General features: G+C 40.0%; 1 protein-coding gene across 2 annotated transcripts in view; it reads left to right on the forward strand.

Moving 5' to 3' along the window:
* med14 (mediator complex subunit 14) overlaps window positions 1–17942 on the forward strand; it is a 115487-nt gene that overhangs the window by 84599 nt on the left and 12946 nt on the right. The window contains exons 23-26 of one of the 2 annotated variants that reach the window (XM_087992835.1): window positions 2120–2228; window positions 5489–5620; window positions 11270–11449; window positions 17669–17904. In XM_087992835.1, the coding sequence (XP_087848961.1) occupies window positions 2120–2228; window positions 5489–5620; window positions 11270–11449; window positions 17669–17904 (657 nt within the window). The remainder of the gene's footprint in view (window positions 1–2119; window positions 2229–5488; window positions 5621–11269; window positions 11450–17668; window positions 17905–17942) is intronic. The other variant, XM_087992836.1, reaches the window with a different exon arrangement.

Raw genomic sequence — 17942 nt, forward strand, 5'->3', positions numbered from 1 at the left:
AAGTCCAGACGAAGTCGATGGAAGGAAGGTTAGCCTGCATAATGAGAGGGATTACGTTCACTACTCTTTATAGTTTTCCTGCAGTTCGGCAGAGCATCCGAATGGAATGCCTCCCTTGGTGCGTCTACAAAAATTGGTAAGAGTCATCATGGACATGCTGAGGCTCCTTAGCTTTCCAAGGAAGTAGAGACACTTGTGTCCTTTTGACTGAAACATTGACATGGATGAACCAGGACAGATTGCTGGCAATATTCACTTCTAGAAACTTAAAGCTCTCAACCACCTCCACCTCAACACATCGATCTAACAAGGGCATTTCCTGAAGTCGATGACCAGCTCCCCTGCCTTGCCGACATTGAGGGAGAGATTATTGTCTCTACATCGTACCACCTATCTCCTTCCTGTACTCTGCCTTATCCTTGACCAAGATCCGCCCACCATGTCATCACCAATCTGCAAATGGCTGATTTGTTTAATAAATTAAATTGATTAATGCAGTAAATTAATAAAGTCTGATGTATGGGTTTTCTAACAATGGTTTAGGGAAAAGGAACCTAAGGGACAACTTCTTCCATGCAGACGGTGGTGCGTGTTTGGAATGAGCTGCTAGAGGGAGTGATAGAGGCTGATACAATTACAAGTTTTAAAAGGCATCTGGTAATGGTATATTAATAAGGGTTTAGAGGGATATGGTTCAAATGCTGGCAAATGGGACACGATTAATTTAGGATATCTGGTTGGCATAGATGAGTTGGATCGAAGGGTCTGTTTCCCTGCTGTACAGCTCTATGACTCTAATAGGTAGTGGATCCAACCAGGGTTCAGAATATTTTGGATGTGGTGCTGTGTAATGAGGCAAGTTTAAGAAATGTCAGAGTAGTGATCCTCACAAAACTGTGACCATAATGTGGTTAAATTTAACGTTCAGTTTGAGAGGAATGTATTTGCATTGGAAACAACTATGCTAATATTAAATAATAGTAATTATAAAGGAATAAGGCACAGCTGGCTGGAGAGGCGAGGGAAGAGCTTTAGCAACATAGAAGTTGAGGAACAATGCAAACACTTAAGTAAATTGTTCATGGCTCACAGTAATGACATATTCCAGAGAGGAAGAATGATTCTAGGTCAGGAGGAATAAGCCAGCCATGGTTAATAAGCGTAATTAAGGTAGCATGAAAATGATAGAAAGAAACATACATTCTGGCAAAGATTAGTAGTAACCCAGAGGATTGGGAAAAGTTTTAAAAACTAACAAAAGATGTCAAAATAAAGCTAACAAAGAGGGAGGAAAATAAACTTTCAGGGTAAACCTGTAAGTAATGTTGTAATAGGCAACAAGAGTTTCTTTAAATGCATAAGAAGTGAGAAGCCAAGTGAACACAAGCCCCTTAGAGAATGAGGCTGGGGAAATAATAATGGAGAATCGGGAAATGGCAGAGAAGTTGAATAAATACTTTGCATCACAGTAAACACTAATAACATGGCAAAAATGTCTAAATATTCAAGGGCAAAAGGAGGAGAGGAATGAATACAATAACTATCACTAAAGGAAAAAGTGTTAAGAAAACTAATGGGGCTGAAGATCAGCAAGTGCCTTAGGATATTAAAGTAGCCACAGATACGGTGGATGGAATGGTAAGCATTTATCCCTCGACCATGAAAACAAAATTAACTAACTGATGGATTGCCTACAGAGCAATGTTGACTGCAGCTCAAAAATAGTTTATTTACAATGAAATACTCTGTCTTAACTGTGTACAAAGCACTATATAAATGCTTTCATCCTCACAAATGTGAGAAAGCCAAATGGATATGAAATGAGTACCTCATCTGGCTGTCAATATTGCAGTTTGTTTCAAGTGTAAGCGTGTTAAGACTCGCTAGTAAAATTGAGAAGATGAGGGGAAGGAAAGTTATGTATCATTGACCTGATCAGAGCTTTGCAAGTTGTTTGCCCTTTATTGTTCTATGCATCAACTACAGTGAAGAGTATTGTTGAGCAGTCGGATTGCAGAAAATCTTCCATGCATGATTTCTTGTTGGTTTTCAGGTGCTGTTTTAGACTAAAATGGTAACCTATTATTCTTAAAACAATATGCACTCTTGTTTCTTTCAGCCTTTTACCAAATCTGGTGCAACAGTAACCTATCCCCTGACATCGCCGCCTACATCCTATCATAGTACAGTGACTCCATCACCACAAATGATGCCTACACAATCACCTGGTAAGTGATTAATGTATTTTATAAATATTTAGGTCTTCTATAGCAAAGCTTATGAATATACTTGAACTGCAAGACATTTAGTTCTATATGAACCTGTGCCTCTAACTTCAGTTCAGAAGAGGGAAAATTGGTCCACTGTTAGTGTTCAGTTGTGAATGAAGATCAGTCACTATTCCTGGCATGTTCAGTTATCTACAGACTTTGATTGGACAATTGAGTGATAATTTATGATTATTAGTACACTGAGCACACGATCCTCGACAAAGGACCTGGAACCCTGTGAATGAAGCAAGCAGCAGTGTGTCCCTTCAGCTACCCAGATTGAAGAGTCCATGCTGAGGCACACAGAATTGCAACCAGGAAGTGTGTATTAGAATGTTTAACTTAATGTACAGAAAACAAAATAGAGGGAAAAATGAGAGTATGAGAGGAATACCCCCCACCCTATAACGGCTTTCAAAAAGACCATGGGTGCAGAAACTGACAAATTAATCATTAAATTCCTTGGTATATATAAACCATAAGCCACTGGTTTAATATCCAAATTCTAAAATCGAAATATATAAATTACACACTTTACATCGCATTTCTCAGTAAAATCTGGGTGTGGGCAATAATTGCTTGCCCAGCTAGTTCTATGCACTCCCTTGAATAAGTAGAAGAATTTGGTGAGGTGGGGTCCAGATCACCTTTTCCTGTTTGGGACTCCCTCAAGATGGAGAATGTCCTGCTTCCATTGAAACTTGATGGGTTCTGAAATGGCTAAGTGTTCTCCGACGTGTGGAATACATTGTCCAGCTGGGTTGTTGGAATTTTATGCACTTCCCCAAACCCCTTGACTTCACCCCTGCATGTTTCTGAGGAAACTTCTTTGTATTTGGTGCCTTTCTGAATGCGATTTCTCCATTTTGGTTTGTCATAAGCTAAAGGTCTGTTGGGTTTCACAAATCACAGGGATCACATCTCTTCAGGGAACCTTTGAGGACATCCCTAAAGTATCCTTATGGGATTCGCCTACTGCAACTTTGCTCTGAGGTGCTTCAGGAATTGTTCTACTGAGTAGAGTTGGTTTTGAATACTTCACAATGTTGAACAAATTGGCTTTGAGAGAATTTTGCTGTTAGATGGCTTTCTTTACACTGAATTTGGTGGACTTTGCAAAGTCATAACCGGTGGTAGTTGCCAGTGTTTTGAGGTGTATGCAAAGCTTGCCAAGTCTCTAAATGGCATAGGAGCGCAACGTCACTATACAATCAAGTGACCTTTAGTCTCTTCTTTTAGATCCTAGTTGTCTTATCATCAGTTGGCCGATTGCGGGATGGGAATGTCCTGGGGTTGGATGGAGCTGGGACTGTTTTGCTGTGGGAGTTGGTTGGAAGGGGACCTTACTTTTCCAGGTTTTTAGTCAAGTTACTTGATAAGATTTCCACATTTAACTGAATATGGAAAGAATTAAATGTACTCTCCAGGAACCTCGATTATCCTGCATTCGATTATCTGAATATCAGATTATCCGGCAAGATGCAAGGTCCTGATGCTTGGCTAAACTATGTTATCCAGCATTCCATTATCTGGAATTTGATTAACCAAACAAAATACTCCCTGTCTGTGTCCTTAGGGTCATCAAGGTTCCTCTCTCTGTAATGAACGGTTTCTACATTGTTACTGTGCAAATTCTGAACCAATTCTTCTAGACTGATCAGGTTTAGGTCTCAGTATCTGAGTGTCTCACTGAGCAGCTAGAGACAGGTGCACTTGAACAATAATTGTTTCAAGCCACCTGCTGGAACTTTATACGTAACATATGCAGGAAAGATCATTAACCTGGTATATTGACAGTGACAACTATGAAATTGTCATGTGAAATATGTACAGCTACAGCTCAAATAGCAGTGGTAATTTCCCACTGAAATCAAGAGAGTGTGACCTTTGAAACAGTAAGTAAATTAAATACATTTAATGGTCTTGACTCCAGCTTTGCAGTTTGATTTGGGGAAAACTATTGATTTCCTTCCTCAAATATTAATTCCATTGATATTTGTGAGGAAAAAAGGCAGAGTTTCATTTTAAGAATAAAAAAAAATGACAACCGTATGGACCAGACCAAACCCTCTTCCCACACAGACAAAGGCAACCCAACTGCAGATTGTCTGCCAATTCCAAAGGCTTTGCCTTATTTAAAACTCCAGAAATGACTTCTTCCACTCCCCCAACCCCTCTCCCCACCCCCCCAACCCCTCCCCCCACCCCCAGGAAACTCTTAGTGACTCAAATAGCCATTTCTACACAAGGCATACCCTACTTAAATGAACTGAATTCAACATTCACAGAGAACATCAACACTCACCACTTTTGAGTCCAATAATCCTAAACCCAACCTAGAATTACAGATTTTGATCCTGACAAAAGCCCCCAGTTTATTACCCCCTTACCCCCTCAAAATATTTTAAGATGATAGTCTAGACCCTTATTTATTTTAAAGGTAAATATAAGGTGTTGTTTTCCAGATGCAATTTGATTGGTCAAACTACTCGCCTTAAGCAAAAAGACACTTTGTATTTTAACAGTAGTGTAAAAATAGATTTAAATAATAATTGGCTTATCAAAATGCTTAACAAAATAATATATCTATTAATTACTAACGAACTGTTTCAATATAGCAACATTCCCTGAATGCATCCTTGGCAAAGGCAAATTCAGTAAAATAGATTATCCCACATGCAATTCTAGTAACAGGAAGAGAGCTCCAGCTTTTAGCTGTGATGGAGAGAGGAATAAAAGTTTCCACCTTCAGCTTCAAGACCCCCAGCTACTGCAGAAAATTAAAACTAAACATCCTGATTCTTTGGGAGCCTGATCCCACAGATTCAGGCTGCTTCTGTTGTTCCAGCATTTTCAAAAGAAAACCCAAGGCCTGATTAGCTTTTTATTGACACCTCTGACTCAGCGTTTTATTGACACCTTTGTCTCAACTTTTCATCATTAAAAAAAATGACAAAATACACCTGTTAAAGCTACTGTATCAGCATAATTTCTGTCCTTTTGGTTGTGTTGCTTTCTATTTTGTTTGGGCCTTTTTTTTTGAAGGTTGAAGAGAAAATGCAACAACTGCAACTATTGAAATTTTGGTATTCATGAAATAACTGGAGATGGTGTAATCTTGATATTTATTGCATGCAAAATTATTACTTTTGTCACCTAACCATAAAATGATAAATCGTCAACAGTGCACAAAATTCATTTACTTGAACTTTATACAGGGAGTTTACATCCTGCAAATTCCCCAAGCGGTGCAATACGAGCTCCTTCACCAGCGTCATTTGTACCCTCTCCATCTCCATCTTCCCTTGGAATTTCAATGGGACAGACACCAAACTTTGCAAGTCCACATGGTGAGTTCTTAAATAAAAACAAAATACTGCAGATGTTGGAGATCTGAAATAAAAACAAAAGATGCTGGAGAAACTCAGAAGGTCTGCCAGCATCAGTGGAGAGAGAAACAGAGTTAATGTTTCAGGTCTGAAATAACTTCTTCAAAACTGAACTCTAAAGAAGTTACAGCTTACTAAAACGTCCATCTATGGCTGCATTTCCTGCCTGTTAAGACTTTTATCAACCATTCTACTTAATCAAATTGGCACACTGGAATTTGTTATTGTGGTTATGGATGTACCAATCAAATCTAAACATGTTTTCAAAATCTTTGCTCGTTCCTTTCTTCAGTCCATTTATCCAGAATAAGTTTACAAATTGATATAAAATTTAAAATTTTCACAATTGTATCACAGATTTTTCCATTGAATTGTTTTATTTGTTTTGTAACTCACTTTCGCCTTAGTTCCTGGACTTGGGCTTGTTCTTTTGACTAGGATGATGATGTTTTCAGCACAAAAACAATCATGTAATCTGAGCATAGTCTGTGTATATGATCTTGGGATTAGTCTGGAGTATTTAAGAGTCAAATAATAAAATCTAACACCTAGAGTCATAGAGATGTACTGCACAGAAACAGACCCTTGGGTCCAACTCATCCATGCCAACCAGAGACCCTAAATTAATCTAGTCCCATTTGCCAGCACTTGGCCCATATCCCTCTAAACCCTTCCATTCGTATACCCATCTGGCTCCCTTTTAAATGCTGCAATTGTACCAGTCTCCACCACTTCCTCTGGCAGCTCAGTCCATACATGCACCACCCTCTGCATGAAAATGTTGCCCTTTTAGGTCCCTTTTAAATCTTTCCCCTCTCACCCCTAAACCTATGTCCTCTGGTTTCGCTCACTCCAGGAAAAAGATCTTGTCTATTTACCCTATCCATGCCCCTAATGATTTTACAAACCATAAGGCCACGCCTCCGCCTCCAACACGCAAGGTAAAACAGCCCTAGCCTACTCAACCTCTCCATAAAGTTCAAGCCCTCCAACCCTAGCAACATCTGTGTAAATCTTTTCTGGTCCCTTTCAAGTTTCATAGCACCTTTCCGATAGGAGGGAGACCAGAATTGCACACAATATTCCAAAGGTGGCCTAACCAATCTTGTACAGCCATTACATGACCTCCCAACTCTTATTCTCAAAGCTCTGACTAATAAAGGAAAGCATACCAAATGCTGCCTTCACTATCATATCTTCCTGCAAATCCACTTTCAAGGAACTTTGAACCTGCACTCCAAGGTCTTTGTTCAGCAACACTCACCAGGATCTTACCATTAAGTGTATAAGTTCTATCCTGATTTGCCTTTCCAAAATGAAGGATTTATTCATTTTAGCTGTGATGGAGAGAGGAATAAAAGTTTCTACCTTCAGCTTCAAGACCCCCAACTACTGCAGAAAATTAAAACTAAACATCCTGATTCTTTGGGAGCCTGATCCCACAGATTCAGGCTGCTTCTGTTGTTCCAGCATTTTCAAAAGAAAACCCAATAAATTCACATTTATTTAAATTAAACTTCATCTGACACTCCTCAGCACATTGGTCCATCTGATCAACATCCCATTGTACTCTGAGGTAACCTTATTCACTGTCTACTACACCTCCAATTTTGGTGTCATTGGCAAACTTACTAACTATATCTCCAATGTTCATATCCAAATCATTTACATAAATGACTAAAAGCAATAGACAAAGCACCGATCCTTGTGACACACCACTGGTCACAGGCCTCCAGTCTGAAAAGCAACCGTATACCACCTACCTTTAAGCCAGTTCTGTGTCCAAATAGCTAGTTCTCCTTGTATTCCATGTGATCTAACCTTGCTAACCAGTCTACCATGGGAAACCTTGTCAATCGCCTTACTCGAGTCCATATAGATCACGTCTACTAATCTGTCCTCATCAATCCTCTTTGTTACTTCTTTAAAAAACTCTATCAAATCAATGAGACTTGATTTCCCATGCACAAAGCAATGTTGACTAGCCCTAATCAGTCCTTGCCTTTCCAAATACATGTAAATCCTGTCCCTTGGGACTCCATCCAACAACTTGACGACCACTGATGCCAGGTTTACTGGTCTATAGTTCCCTGGCTTTTCCTTACCACCTTTCTTAATTGGTGGCACCACATTAGCCAACCTCCAGTCTTCTGGCACATCACCTATGACTATTGATGATGCAAATATCTCAGCAAGAGGCCCGGCAATCACTTCCTACAGAATTCTAGAGTACACCTGATCAGGTCCCAGGGATTTATCCACCTTTATGCATTTTAAGACATCCAGAACTTCCGCCTCTGTAATATGAACACTTTTTAAGATGTCACTATCTATTTCCCTACATTCTATATCTTCCATGTCCTTCTCCACAATAAATACTGATGCAAAATACTCCCCCACCTCCTTTGGCTCCACACACAGGCTGCCTTGCTGATCTTTGAGAAGCCGTATTCTCTCCATAGTTACTGTTTTGTCCTTAATGTATTTTTAGAATCCCTTTGGATTCTCCTTAACCCTATTTACCATTGCTATCTCATGTCTCCATTTTGCCCTCCTGATTTTTCCTGTTCAATATACTCCTACTGCCTTTATACTCTTCTAAGGATTCACTCGATCTATCTTGTCTATACCTGACATATGTTTCCTTCGTTTTCTTAACCAAACCCTCAATTTCTCTAGTCATCCAGCATTCCCTACATCTATCAGACTTGACTTTCACCCTAACAGGAATATACTGTCTCTGGACTCTTGTCATCTCATTTTTGATGGTTTCTCATTTTCCAGCCATCCCTTTACCTGCAAACATCCGCGCCCAATTAACTTCTGAACATTCTTGCCTAATACTGTCAAATTAGCCTTCTTCCAATTTAGAACTTCAACTTTTAGATCAAGTCTACCCTTTTCCATCTCTATTTTAAAACTGATAGAATTATGGTCGCTGGCTCCCCAAACTGTCACCTCAGACACTTGCCCTGACTTATTTCCTAAGCGTGCATCAAGTTTTGCACCTTCTCTAGTAGGTACATCCACAGATTGAAACAAAAAATTTTCTTGTACACATTTAACAAATTCCTCTCCATCCAAGTCCCTAACACGATGGCAGTCCCAGTCTATGTTTGGACCCTATTATTTTTACAGATAACTGAGATCTTCTTACAGATTTGTTTCCCAATTTCCCACTGACTATTGGTCTTTAATACAAGTCCAATCAGATAATCAATCCTTTCTTCTCATTTCCACCCAAGTAACTTCCCTGGATCCTCCTTAAGTACAGCCATAATGAAAAACGCCACTCCCCCTGCTCTCTAGCCCCACTTTTTATTCCTTCCTATAGCATTTGTATCTTGGAACATTAAGCTGCCAGTCTTGAGCCACATCTCTGTAATTGTTATGATACCTTAGACCCATGTTCTTAACCATGTTGAGTTCATCTCCCTTCCCTGTTAGGCCTCTTGCATTGAAATAAATGCAGTTTAATTTATCAGTCTTACCTCATTCTCTGCAGTGTTCCTGCCTGCTCTGACTCATTGACTTCCTCCTTTTTCCAACTGTACTAGTCTCAGACTGATCTCTTTCCTTACTTATCTCCCTGGGTTCCACTGCAACCTTCCTAGTTTAAATCCACCCAAGTAGTATCTCCCCACCAGTATATTAGACCTCTTCCAATTTGGGTGCAATACATCCTCATTATACAAGTTACTTCTATCCCAGAAGAGTTTTCAATGATCCGAAAATGTGAACCGTTCTCCCCTACCCCAGCTCCTCAGCCACGCATTCATCTGCTCTATCCTCTTATTCCTACCCTCACTAGTTGGTAGCACTGTGAGTAATCCAGATATTACTAGCCTTGAGGACCTCCTTTTTAATTCCTGCTTAACCTCCTATATTCTCCCTTCAGGATCTCATCCTCTTTCCTTCCTGTGTCGTTAGTTGCAATATGTACAACAACCTCCTGCTGGTACCTCTCCCCTTTTTTTGAGAATATTCTGCACTCTGATATCCTTGATCCTGGCACCCAGGAGGCAACACACTATTCTGATTTTTCACTGTCGGCTGCAGAAACATCTGTCTGTGCCGCTGACTAGGCAGTCCCCGATCTCAATTGATCACTTGGAACCTAAAGTGTCCCTTGTTACATTAGAGCTAGTCTCGGTACCAGAAACTTGACTTTTCATGTTAAAATTCCCCTGAGAGTCTTATCACTCCCTACATACTTGTTTTAGATGGGGATAGACTCCTGCACTACCTGCCTCCCTCTCCTACATTTCCTGGAGGTAACCCATCTACCTGACTGTGTATGTATGGTTTTTCTCCCTTCCTATGACTGCCATCCATCACATCACTCTCTTGTAAATTCCTCATTGCCCCAACTGCCAGTCCAACCGATCCATGTGATCTGATGGGATTCGCAACCAAATGTGCTTCCTGTAGACATAATCATCAGTAATGTGGAAACTTCCTAATCTCCCACATCCGAAAGGAAGACCACATCACACTACTAAAGGCTATCTTTGCACCTTAACAATCTACAGGCCCAGAAAATAGCAGTCTTACCACTCTATTAAAATAAAACTCTGCTCCAGGCTAACTTAGTATCTATGTTTTATATTTTAAAAATGTTATGAGGAGACAGTACTCAAGAAAACATATTTTCAAAAAAGAACCCACTCTACGCATTACTGTAGATTTACAAAGAAAAAGAACAGCAAGGCTATACTTAAAACTGTGCACATAGATGCTCCTGTGCTGTGAGCTCTCCTACACAGGTTCCTCCAAGGTCAGCTGTGGATTTTGCTGTTTAATTTTTCTCAGACGCACTCCAATGTCCAGAGATACTTAAACTCAAAGCAAAGGCAGTAGTTGCGCAGATTCACTGCTGTGTTAGATAGCTGTGTAGGTTTCTTTCTCTTTCTCTCCGCCCTCTCCATTTCCTTCACCCTCTCACTGACCATGTGGTCTCTGCCTTTGTCTCTCTTCCTCCTTTTAAGAAGTGCCATTGTTTTGATCTTTTTCCCTTAAAGTTCCAAAACAACAATGCAATAGCTTACAAAACAGTAATTACTACTCCTGGAATTCAAGGAAATCAGCTCCAACATCTAAAATCCCTCTAAAAGGGAGCAGCTCTTACAGCCACATTTTTTTCCCATCCTCCATTTTGGTTTATAACTTAAAGGTATAATCTTTCTGCAGTATATGATGACAAATTAGAAATTGTTTAGGAAAGGAATAAAATGAATAAGGTTGGAATAAAATTTAAATGTTGAGCTTTTTCAGTTCTGCAGGGAAAGTTTGGAAGATTTACTATTTCAAAATACAGTACTGAGTATTGAATAAGGTTCAGTTCAAAAGTACTCTGCATATGAATGTAGTTTATTAGTGATTTTAGTCCAAAATAGCTTTTCACATGACTGACCTTACGTTTGTGATGGTTGATGTTTCTTTTAAGTACTGTTTTTGAGGAAGTTGAACTATCATTAGACATAAACGTCTCCATGATTGTGCCAATTCTTTTTCGTGATCTATTTGCAGAGGGCACAAATCTGGCTTTGTGAGGGTATAAGAATGAGAGTTATAATATTCAACACTGATTTTCTTTTCCTTTTTGTTCAGGCACAATTGACCCAAGCTCACCTTATGCAATGATGTCACCCAGTCAGCGTCCTGGAAACTGGCCTGGATCGCCACAGTTGCCTGGGTCAACTTTAGCACGCATTCCTGGAATGTCTCCAGCAAATCCATCCTTGCACTCGCCAATCCCAGATGTATCTCATTCTCCACGAGCTGGAACAAGTGGGTTTCAACAACTATTGTCGTCTTCCAAATTGCATTCCACTTTTGCCAATCTGTAAAAAAAAAAAAGGACTCCTTTACGATAATCTAATTGTTCAAATGGATAAAAATGGAGGCTTAATTTTAATGCTGTCCATTTAATCCACCCTGCAATATTTTAATTCTTTAAATTTATTCTTTCATGGGACGTTGGCATTGATAACAAAGCCAGCATTTCTTGTCCTTCCCTAATTGTTCTAGAACTGAGAAGTTTGCTAAGCTGTTTCAGTAGAGCAGTAAGAGTCCATTGTTGTGGAACTGACCTCATATGGCATATTTCTTTCTCTAAAGTGCATTTGTCAAACAATGGGGATTTTATAACAATTGATTATGGTTTCATATTGCTATTAAAGAAACTAGCTTTTAATTCCAGAGTTTATTAATTGATTTTAAATTTACTCAGGTAGTGTGATAGAATTTGAGTTATTATTCCCAGACCATTAGCCCGAGCGCCTGGAGTAGGAAAGTCACCATAGGCCCAGAGGACTGTAGGGCTCCTTTCCTATTACAGAGAGACGACTTGTGGTGAGTTCAACATAAAGATCACAGGAATACAGTTGAGGCAGGAATTTTAAGGTTGACCTCAACCAGTGCAGGAATTGAACAGAGCTAATGGAATCAAAAACAAAAACACAAATTTCTGGAAAATCTCTGGTCTGGCAGCATCTGAGAAGAGAAATCAGAGTTAACATTTCAGGCCCAGTGACCCTGCTTCAGAACCAACTCCGTGCTTCTTGATTGCTAGTTTAGTGACATTACCATATGGATTATCTAATTTTCATTATCTGATTTTTAGACAAGAGATCTTTTCATGGACAAATGTGGTTTTTAGAAGGGAAAAAACATGGACCTAAATAGGGCTTCAGTAGTTGCCTGACCACAGTTTGAGTCAAACTACACAAGACCCATGTGGGATTTAAAACAAAGACATTTTTCGAAAAAAAATATTAATTGGTGAGATGTCAACGTCACTGGCTAGGCCAGTATTTATTACCCAACCTTAGTTTCCCTTCAGAGGGTGATGGTGAGCTGCCAACTTGAACTGCTACAGCAAGTGTACTGTAGGTTGACCCCACAGTGCCATCAAGGAGGGAGTTCCAGGATTTTGACCCAGAGACGTTGAAAGAATGCCTTGTATTTCCAGATCAGATGGTGAATGGATTGGAGGGGAACCTGCAGGCAGTGGGCTTCCCTCATATTTCTCCTGCCCTTGTACTTTTGGATGGAAGTACTTTTCGTTGTGAGTTTGCAAGCTGATGTTTAAGGAGCCTTGGTGAATTTCAGGCATGAATCTTATAAGCCATACTACACACTGCTGCTATTGCGCATTGGTGGTGGCGGGACTAGATGTTTGTGGATGTGGTGCCAATCAAATGGGAAGCATTGTCCTGGATGGTATCAAGTTTCTTGAATGTTGTTGGAGCTGCATGGATCCAAGAAAGTGGGAAATATTCCTTCCCACTCCTGACTTGTGACTTGTCAGGAAGTGATTTGTGCACTGCAGGATTCCTAGCCTCTGACCTGTTTTTGTAGCTGTAGTATGAAATGGCAAGTCTGGTTCAGTTCATGGTCAGTGGTAAACCCCAGAGTTAATTATGGGGGTTTCAGTAATGGTAATGCCATTGAATGTCAAGGGATTGTGGTTAGGTTCTTAATGGAGATGGTCATTGGCATTTAGTGTAAATGTAACTTGCCACTTTTCTGATCCACTTTCCTAGGGGGTGGGTGCTCAGTAGAGGTTAAAGTTTCCAAAACAAGTCAATGCAAGACTAATAGTGTTGTATTTAAATACAACAAGGTGAATGATCCTGCAGCATAGATTGTACCCTCCAATTTCAATGTGCGTATCACAGATGTGGCTGCAAAAAGATAAGGGCTGGGAACTAAATATCCAAGGAGACACATCCTATTGAGGACTGGTAGATGGGCAGAGGACCTGTGTTGCCTTGTTAGGAAGGAATGAAATTAAATCAATGGCAAGAAATGATGGAGTTGGAAGGCTTGGATTCGGTGTGGGTAGAGTTGAAGAACCAGAAAGGAAATAAGGATCCTGATAGGAGTTATGGGCAGGCCTCCAAACAGTAGTCAGGTTGTGGGGAAAATAATAAATCAGAGATAGAAAAGGCAGGTAAGAAAGACACTTAGCAGGTTTTGAGAAGATTTGTACTTCAGGTTGAGGTTCTGGATGTAGGTTTGCTCGCTGAGCTGGAAGATTCATTTCCAGATGTTTCGTCACCCTACTAGGTAACATCTTCAGTGGGCCTCCGGGCGAAGACTGCTGATAATTCCTGCTTTCTATTTACATGTTTGGGTTTCTTTGGGTTGGTGATGTCATCTCCTGTTTTTCTCAGGAGGTGGTAGATGGAGTCTAACTCGCTCTAAAAAAGACACTATTATAATCATCACTGGGATCTTATACGTTAATGATTTGAATGGTCTGAGGGCAAGTTTGCAGATGACACTGAGATAGTTGGAGGGTCAGGTAGTGTTGAGGAAGCAGGGAGACTGCAGAAGGACTTGGTCAAGCTTGGAGAATGGACAAAGAAGTGCCAGATGGAATACTATGTGGGAAACTAAGAGGTTATGCATTTGGATAAGAAGAATACAGGTGTATATTGCTTTCTAAATGGAATGGCTCTGGAAATCTAAGGCACAAAGGGACTTGGAAGTCCTGGTTCAGAATTCTCTTTAGATTAACATGTAGATTCAGTTGCTGATTAGGAATACAAATGCAGTGTTGGCAATTATTTCAAGTGGGCGAGAATGCAAAAACAAAGATGTACTACTGAGGCTGTAAAAGGCTCTGGTCAGACTACATTTGGAATATTGTGAGCAGTTTTGGGCCCCATATCTAAGGAAGATATGCTGACTTTGGAGGAGATTTACAAGAATGAACCTGGAGATGAAGGGCTTGTCAAATGAGGAGCAGTTGATGGCTCTGGGTCTATACACAATGACATTTAGAAGGATGAGAGTGTATCTGATTTGAAATTTATGGAATACGGCGAGGCCTGGTTAGAGTTGACATGGAGAAGATGCTTCTAGTAGTAGAAGAGAGTAGGGCCTGAGGGCACAGCCTCAGTAAAGGGACAATCTTTTGAAACTGAGATGAGGAGAAATTTCTTCATTTAATCTGTGAAACTCCTTGCTGCAAAGGGCTTTGGAAGCCAAGATGTTGAGTGTATTTCAGAGATAGGCTCTTGATTTAGTATGGGGATCAAGGGTGACGAGGAGAAGACAGGAGAATAAAGTTGAGAAAAAATCAGCCATGGTCAAATGGCAGAGCAGACTTGATGGGCAGAAATGGCTAATTCTGTTCCTATATGGTCCTATGTTAAGAATGTAAGACTTTGTGTAAACTTGATTCCCCTGTCTGTAGCAGAGCTATCCTTTTAAACTTATTACCTGTGATTTTTGTGTATGTTTCATGTTGCACTGTCACTTATAAATTTTTCTCGTAGTTCATGGGTAATAAGATTTCTTCTTTCAATCAAGAAAACCTGGCTAATTCCAGAAAACAGTTTTAATTGAAGTTTTAAAAGAAATAAAAATGTTTGCTGCAACTGACTGAGAAGAGATTAAAAAGCGAGGAGCCCTAATACTGGGTTTTCTTCCAGTCTTTGGAGGAAACAAAATACTTGAAGCCAAAGGGGATGAAGGATAATTCTGTAAATTCTCTTGAATTACTTGACTAAAATAACTAGAATCTGCACAATTATGAAACTTTGTGCTGTGGTTATCAAATATAGTACCCTATAATAATTTGCAAAAATTGTATGAACCTTTTATACTTCCAACTTCTTTGATCATTTACTCCACAAAATGTATTTCAAATGCAAATGGTTTTTTGATTTTTTTTTCTTTTATTTATTATTGTCACAAGTACTGAGGTACAGTGAAAAGTGTTGTTTCCTGTGCTATACAGGCAAATTGTACCTTACACAAGTACATTAGGGTAATAGAACAGAATTCGGAATATAGTGTGACAGCTACAGAGAAGGTGCAGAGAAAGATCAACTCTAAAGTATGAGAGGGCCATTCAAAGGTCTGAGAACAGCAGGAAAGAAGCTGTTCTTTAATCTATTTGTACATGCATACAAACTTTTATATCTTCTGCCAGGAGAAAGAGGGTATAAACGGGATGAGAGGCATCTTTGATTATGTTGGCTATGTTTCAGAGTCAGCGGGAAGTGTAGACTGAGTCAATGGATGGAAGGCTGGTTTGCGTGATGGATTGGGCTCCGTTTACAGTTCTGTGTAGTTTCTTGCAGTCTTGGGCAGTGTAGATGTCATACCACATTAAGACGTTTTCTATGGTGCATTTATAAAAATTGGTTCGTGTCATTGTGGACGTGCCAAATTTCCTTAGCCTTCTGAGGTATAGAGGTATTGGTGTGCTTTCTTGACCATAGTGTTGACGTTCTGTGGAATGTGGGACAGGACAGATTATTGGTAATATTTATGCCAAGGAACTTGAAGCTTTTAGCCATCTCCACCTCAGCCCCATTGATACAGTCAGAGACATGTCTTCCACCCTGCCTTCTGAAGTCAATGACCAGCTCCTTCATTTTGCTGACATTGAGGGAGAGATTGTTGTCCTTACACCATGCCGTTAGGCTCACTATCTCTGTCCTGTATTCTGCCTCATCTGATCCACGCTACAGTGGTGTCATCAGCAAGCTTATAAGTGGAGTTACAGCAGAATTTGGCGACACAGTTGTGAGTGTGTAAAAAGTATATTAAAGACTGAGTAAACAGCCTTGCGGGCCTTGGTGTTGAGGATTATCGTGGAGGAAGTGTAGTTGTCTATCTTCATTGTTAACAATCTGTGGGTCAGGGAGTCAAGGATCCAGGTGCAGAGGGGGTCAGAGTCCTATGTTTCAGAGATTGGAGATGGGTTTGGTTGGAATTATGACATTTAAGGTGGAGCTAAAGTCAATAAATTGGAGTCCAACACAGGTGGACTGTTATCCAGATGTTTCAGGGATAAGTTTAGGGCTGGGAAGATCTATTGGACAGTGGGCAAATTGTAATGGATCAAGGGAGGCTGGAGTTGATGTGTGCCATTACTCACCACCTTGAAGCACTTCATAATGACGGGTGTCAGAGCCACCAGGCAGCTGTCATTAAGAGAGACAGTCTGATTTTTCTTTGGCACCAGGATGATGGTGGTTGTCATGAAGCAGATGGGAACCTCAGATCTGAGTAAGAAGTGGTTAAAGTACTCTGAGTACTTCTGCGCAGGATCTGAGTGCATGACCAGGGACTCCATGCGGGCCAGTCACTTTCCGTGGATTCACTCTCAAAAGGGTTAATTTGTCTGCGGTGGTGATTATGGGTACCAGTGCACTCAAGGCTGTTGGGGCAGCTGATATTTCATTACCCTCCAGCAGGGAGAGATGTGTTGTTGTCAGCGATTCTACACAACCTCACTTTGTAGCCCATTATAGTGTGTAAGCCTTGCCACAGTCACCATGTGTTTGTGTGGTTAGTCTGGGACTCTAACTTAGTCTAACTTAGTCTGGTATTGTCTCTTGGTGTCCCTGATGGTTTTGCAAAGCTCATATTTAAATTTCCTGTATCGGTCAGTTAACAATTCACTGGGCATATATCAGTAAAATATCAATCCTTAAATAAAAGGAAATAAAACTAAAACAAAATTCAAGCTTCTGACATTTTAAAAAATTCCTCCACCATCACACTAAGTTTTATACTATCAATAAGAGAAATTACATTGCAGCATTAACATTTGTGAATTGTTTTGGTCAAATTTAGTTTTCACAAGATGGATCTTGAAATTCTAATATTTGTCAGCTGATTTTTTTTTTGTTTCTGTGTTCAGAGAGTATACCTTTCCATGAGAGGATGGAACAGTATTTAAACATAACTCTCACATCTGTGTATGAGTATTATTCAATATACTTGCAGCAAAAGATATTAATCAGGCAGGATGAGGTTGGAAGCAAGAGGTTCCTTTCTTTCACTTTTTATTCTATCTCTTTTTTTTCCTGAATATGATCACTTTTGGTTCACAGAGAGAAATGCTGTCGGAATTCTCTCATTTGGGAGGCCATTTGAACATTGTGGCTAGAGTATCAATGCTACCTGGCAACTTTCAGTTTAAGGTCAATTTAAAATAAACAGATTGCAATATATAACACTTTGCCTTTGTTATTTTAGGCTCCCAAATAATGCCGACCAACATGCCCCCTCCTCGTACACTACCTCAGCGTTCGTGGGCTGCATCAATACCCACCATCTTGACTCATAATGCCTTGCACATTCTACTTTGTCCATCACCGACTCCGGGTCTTGTCCCAGGATTGGCTGGTAGTTATCTGTGCTCCCCACTAGAACGATTCTTAGGATCTGTTATGATGAGACGACATCTGCAAAGGATCATACAACAGGAACCGGTAGGAGGATATATAGATATTCCCATTTAAAAACAACA

This window comes from Chiloscyllium plagiosum, unplaced genomic scaffold (assembly GCF_037043375.1).
Source record: "Chiloscyllium plagiosum isolate Xiang-an unplaced genomic scaffold, Cpla_swu_hap1 HiC_scaffold_12, whole genome shotgun sequence".
NCBI classification, from domain to species: Eukaryota; Metazoa; Chordata; class Chondrichthyes; order Orectolobiformes; family Hemiscylliidae; genus Chiloscyllium; species Chiloscyllium plagiosum.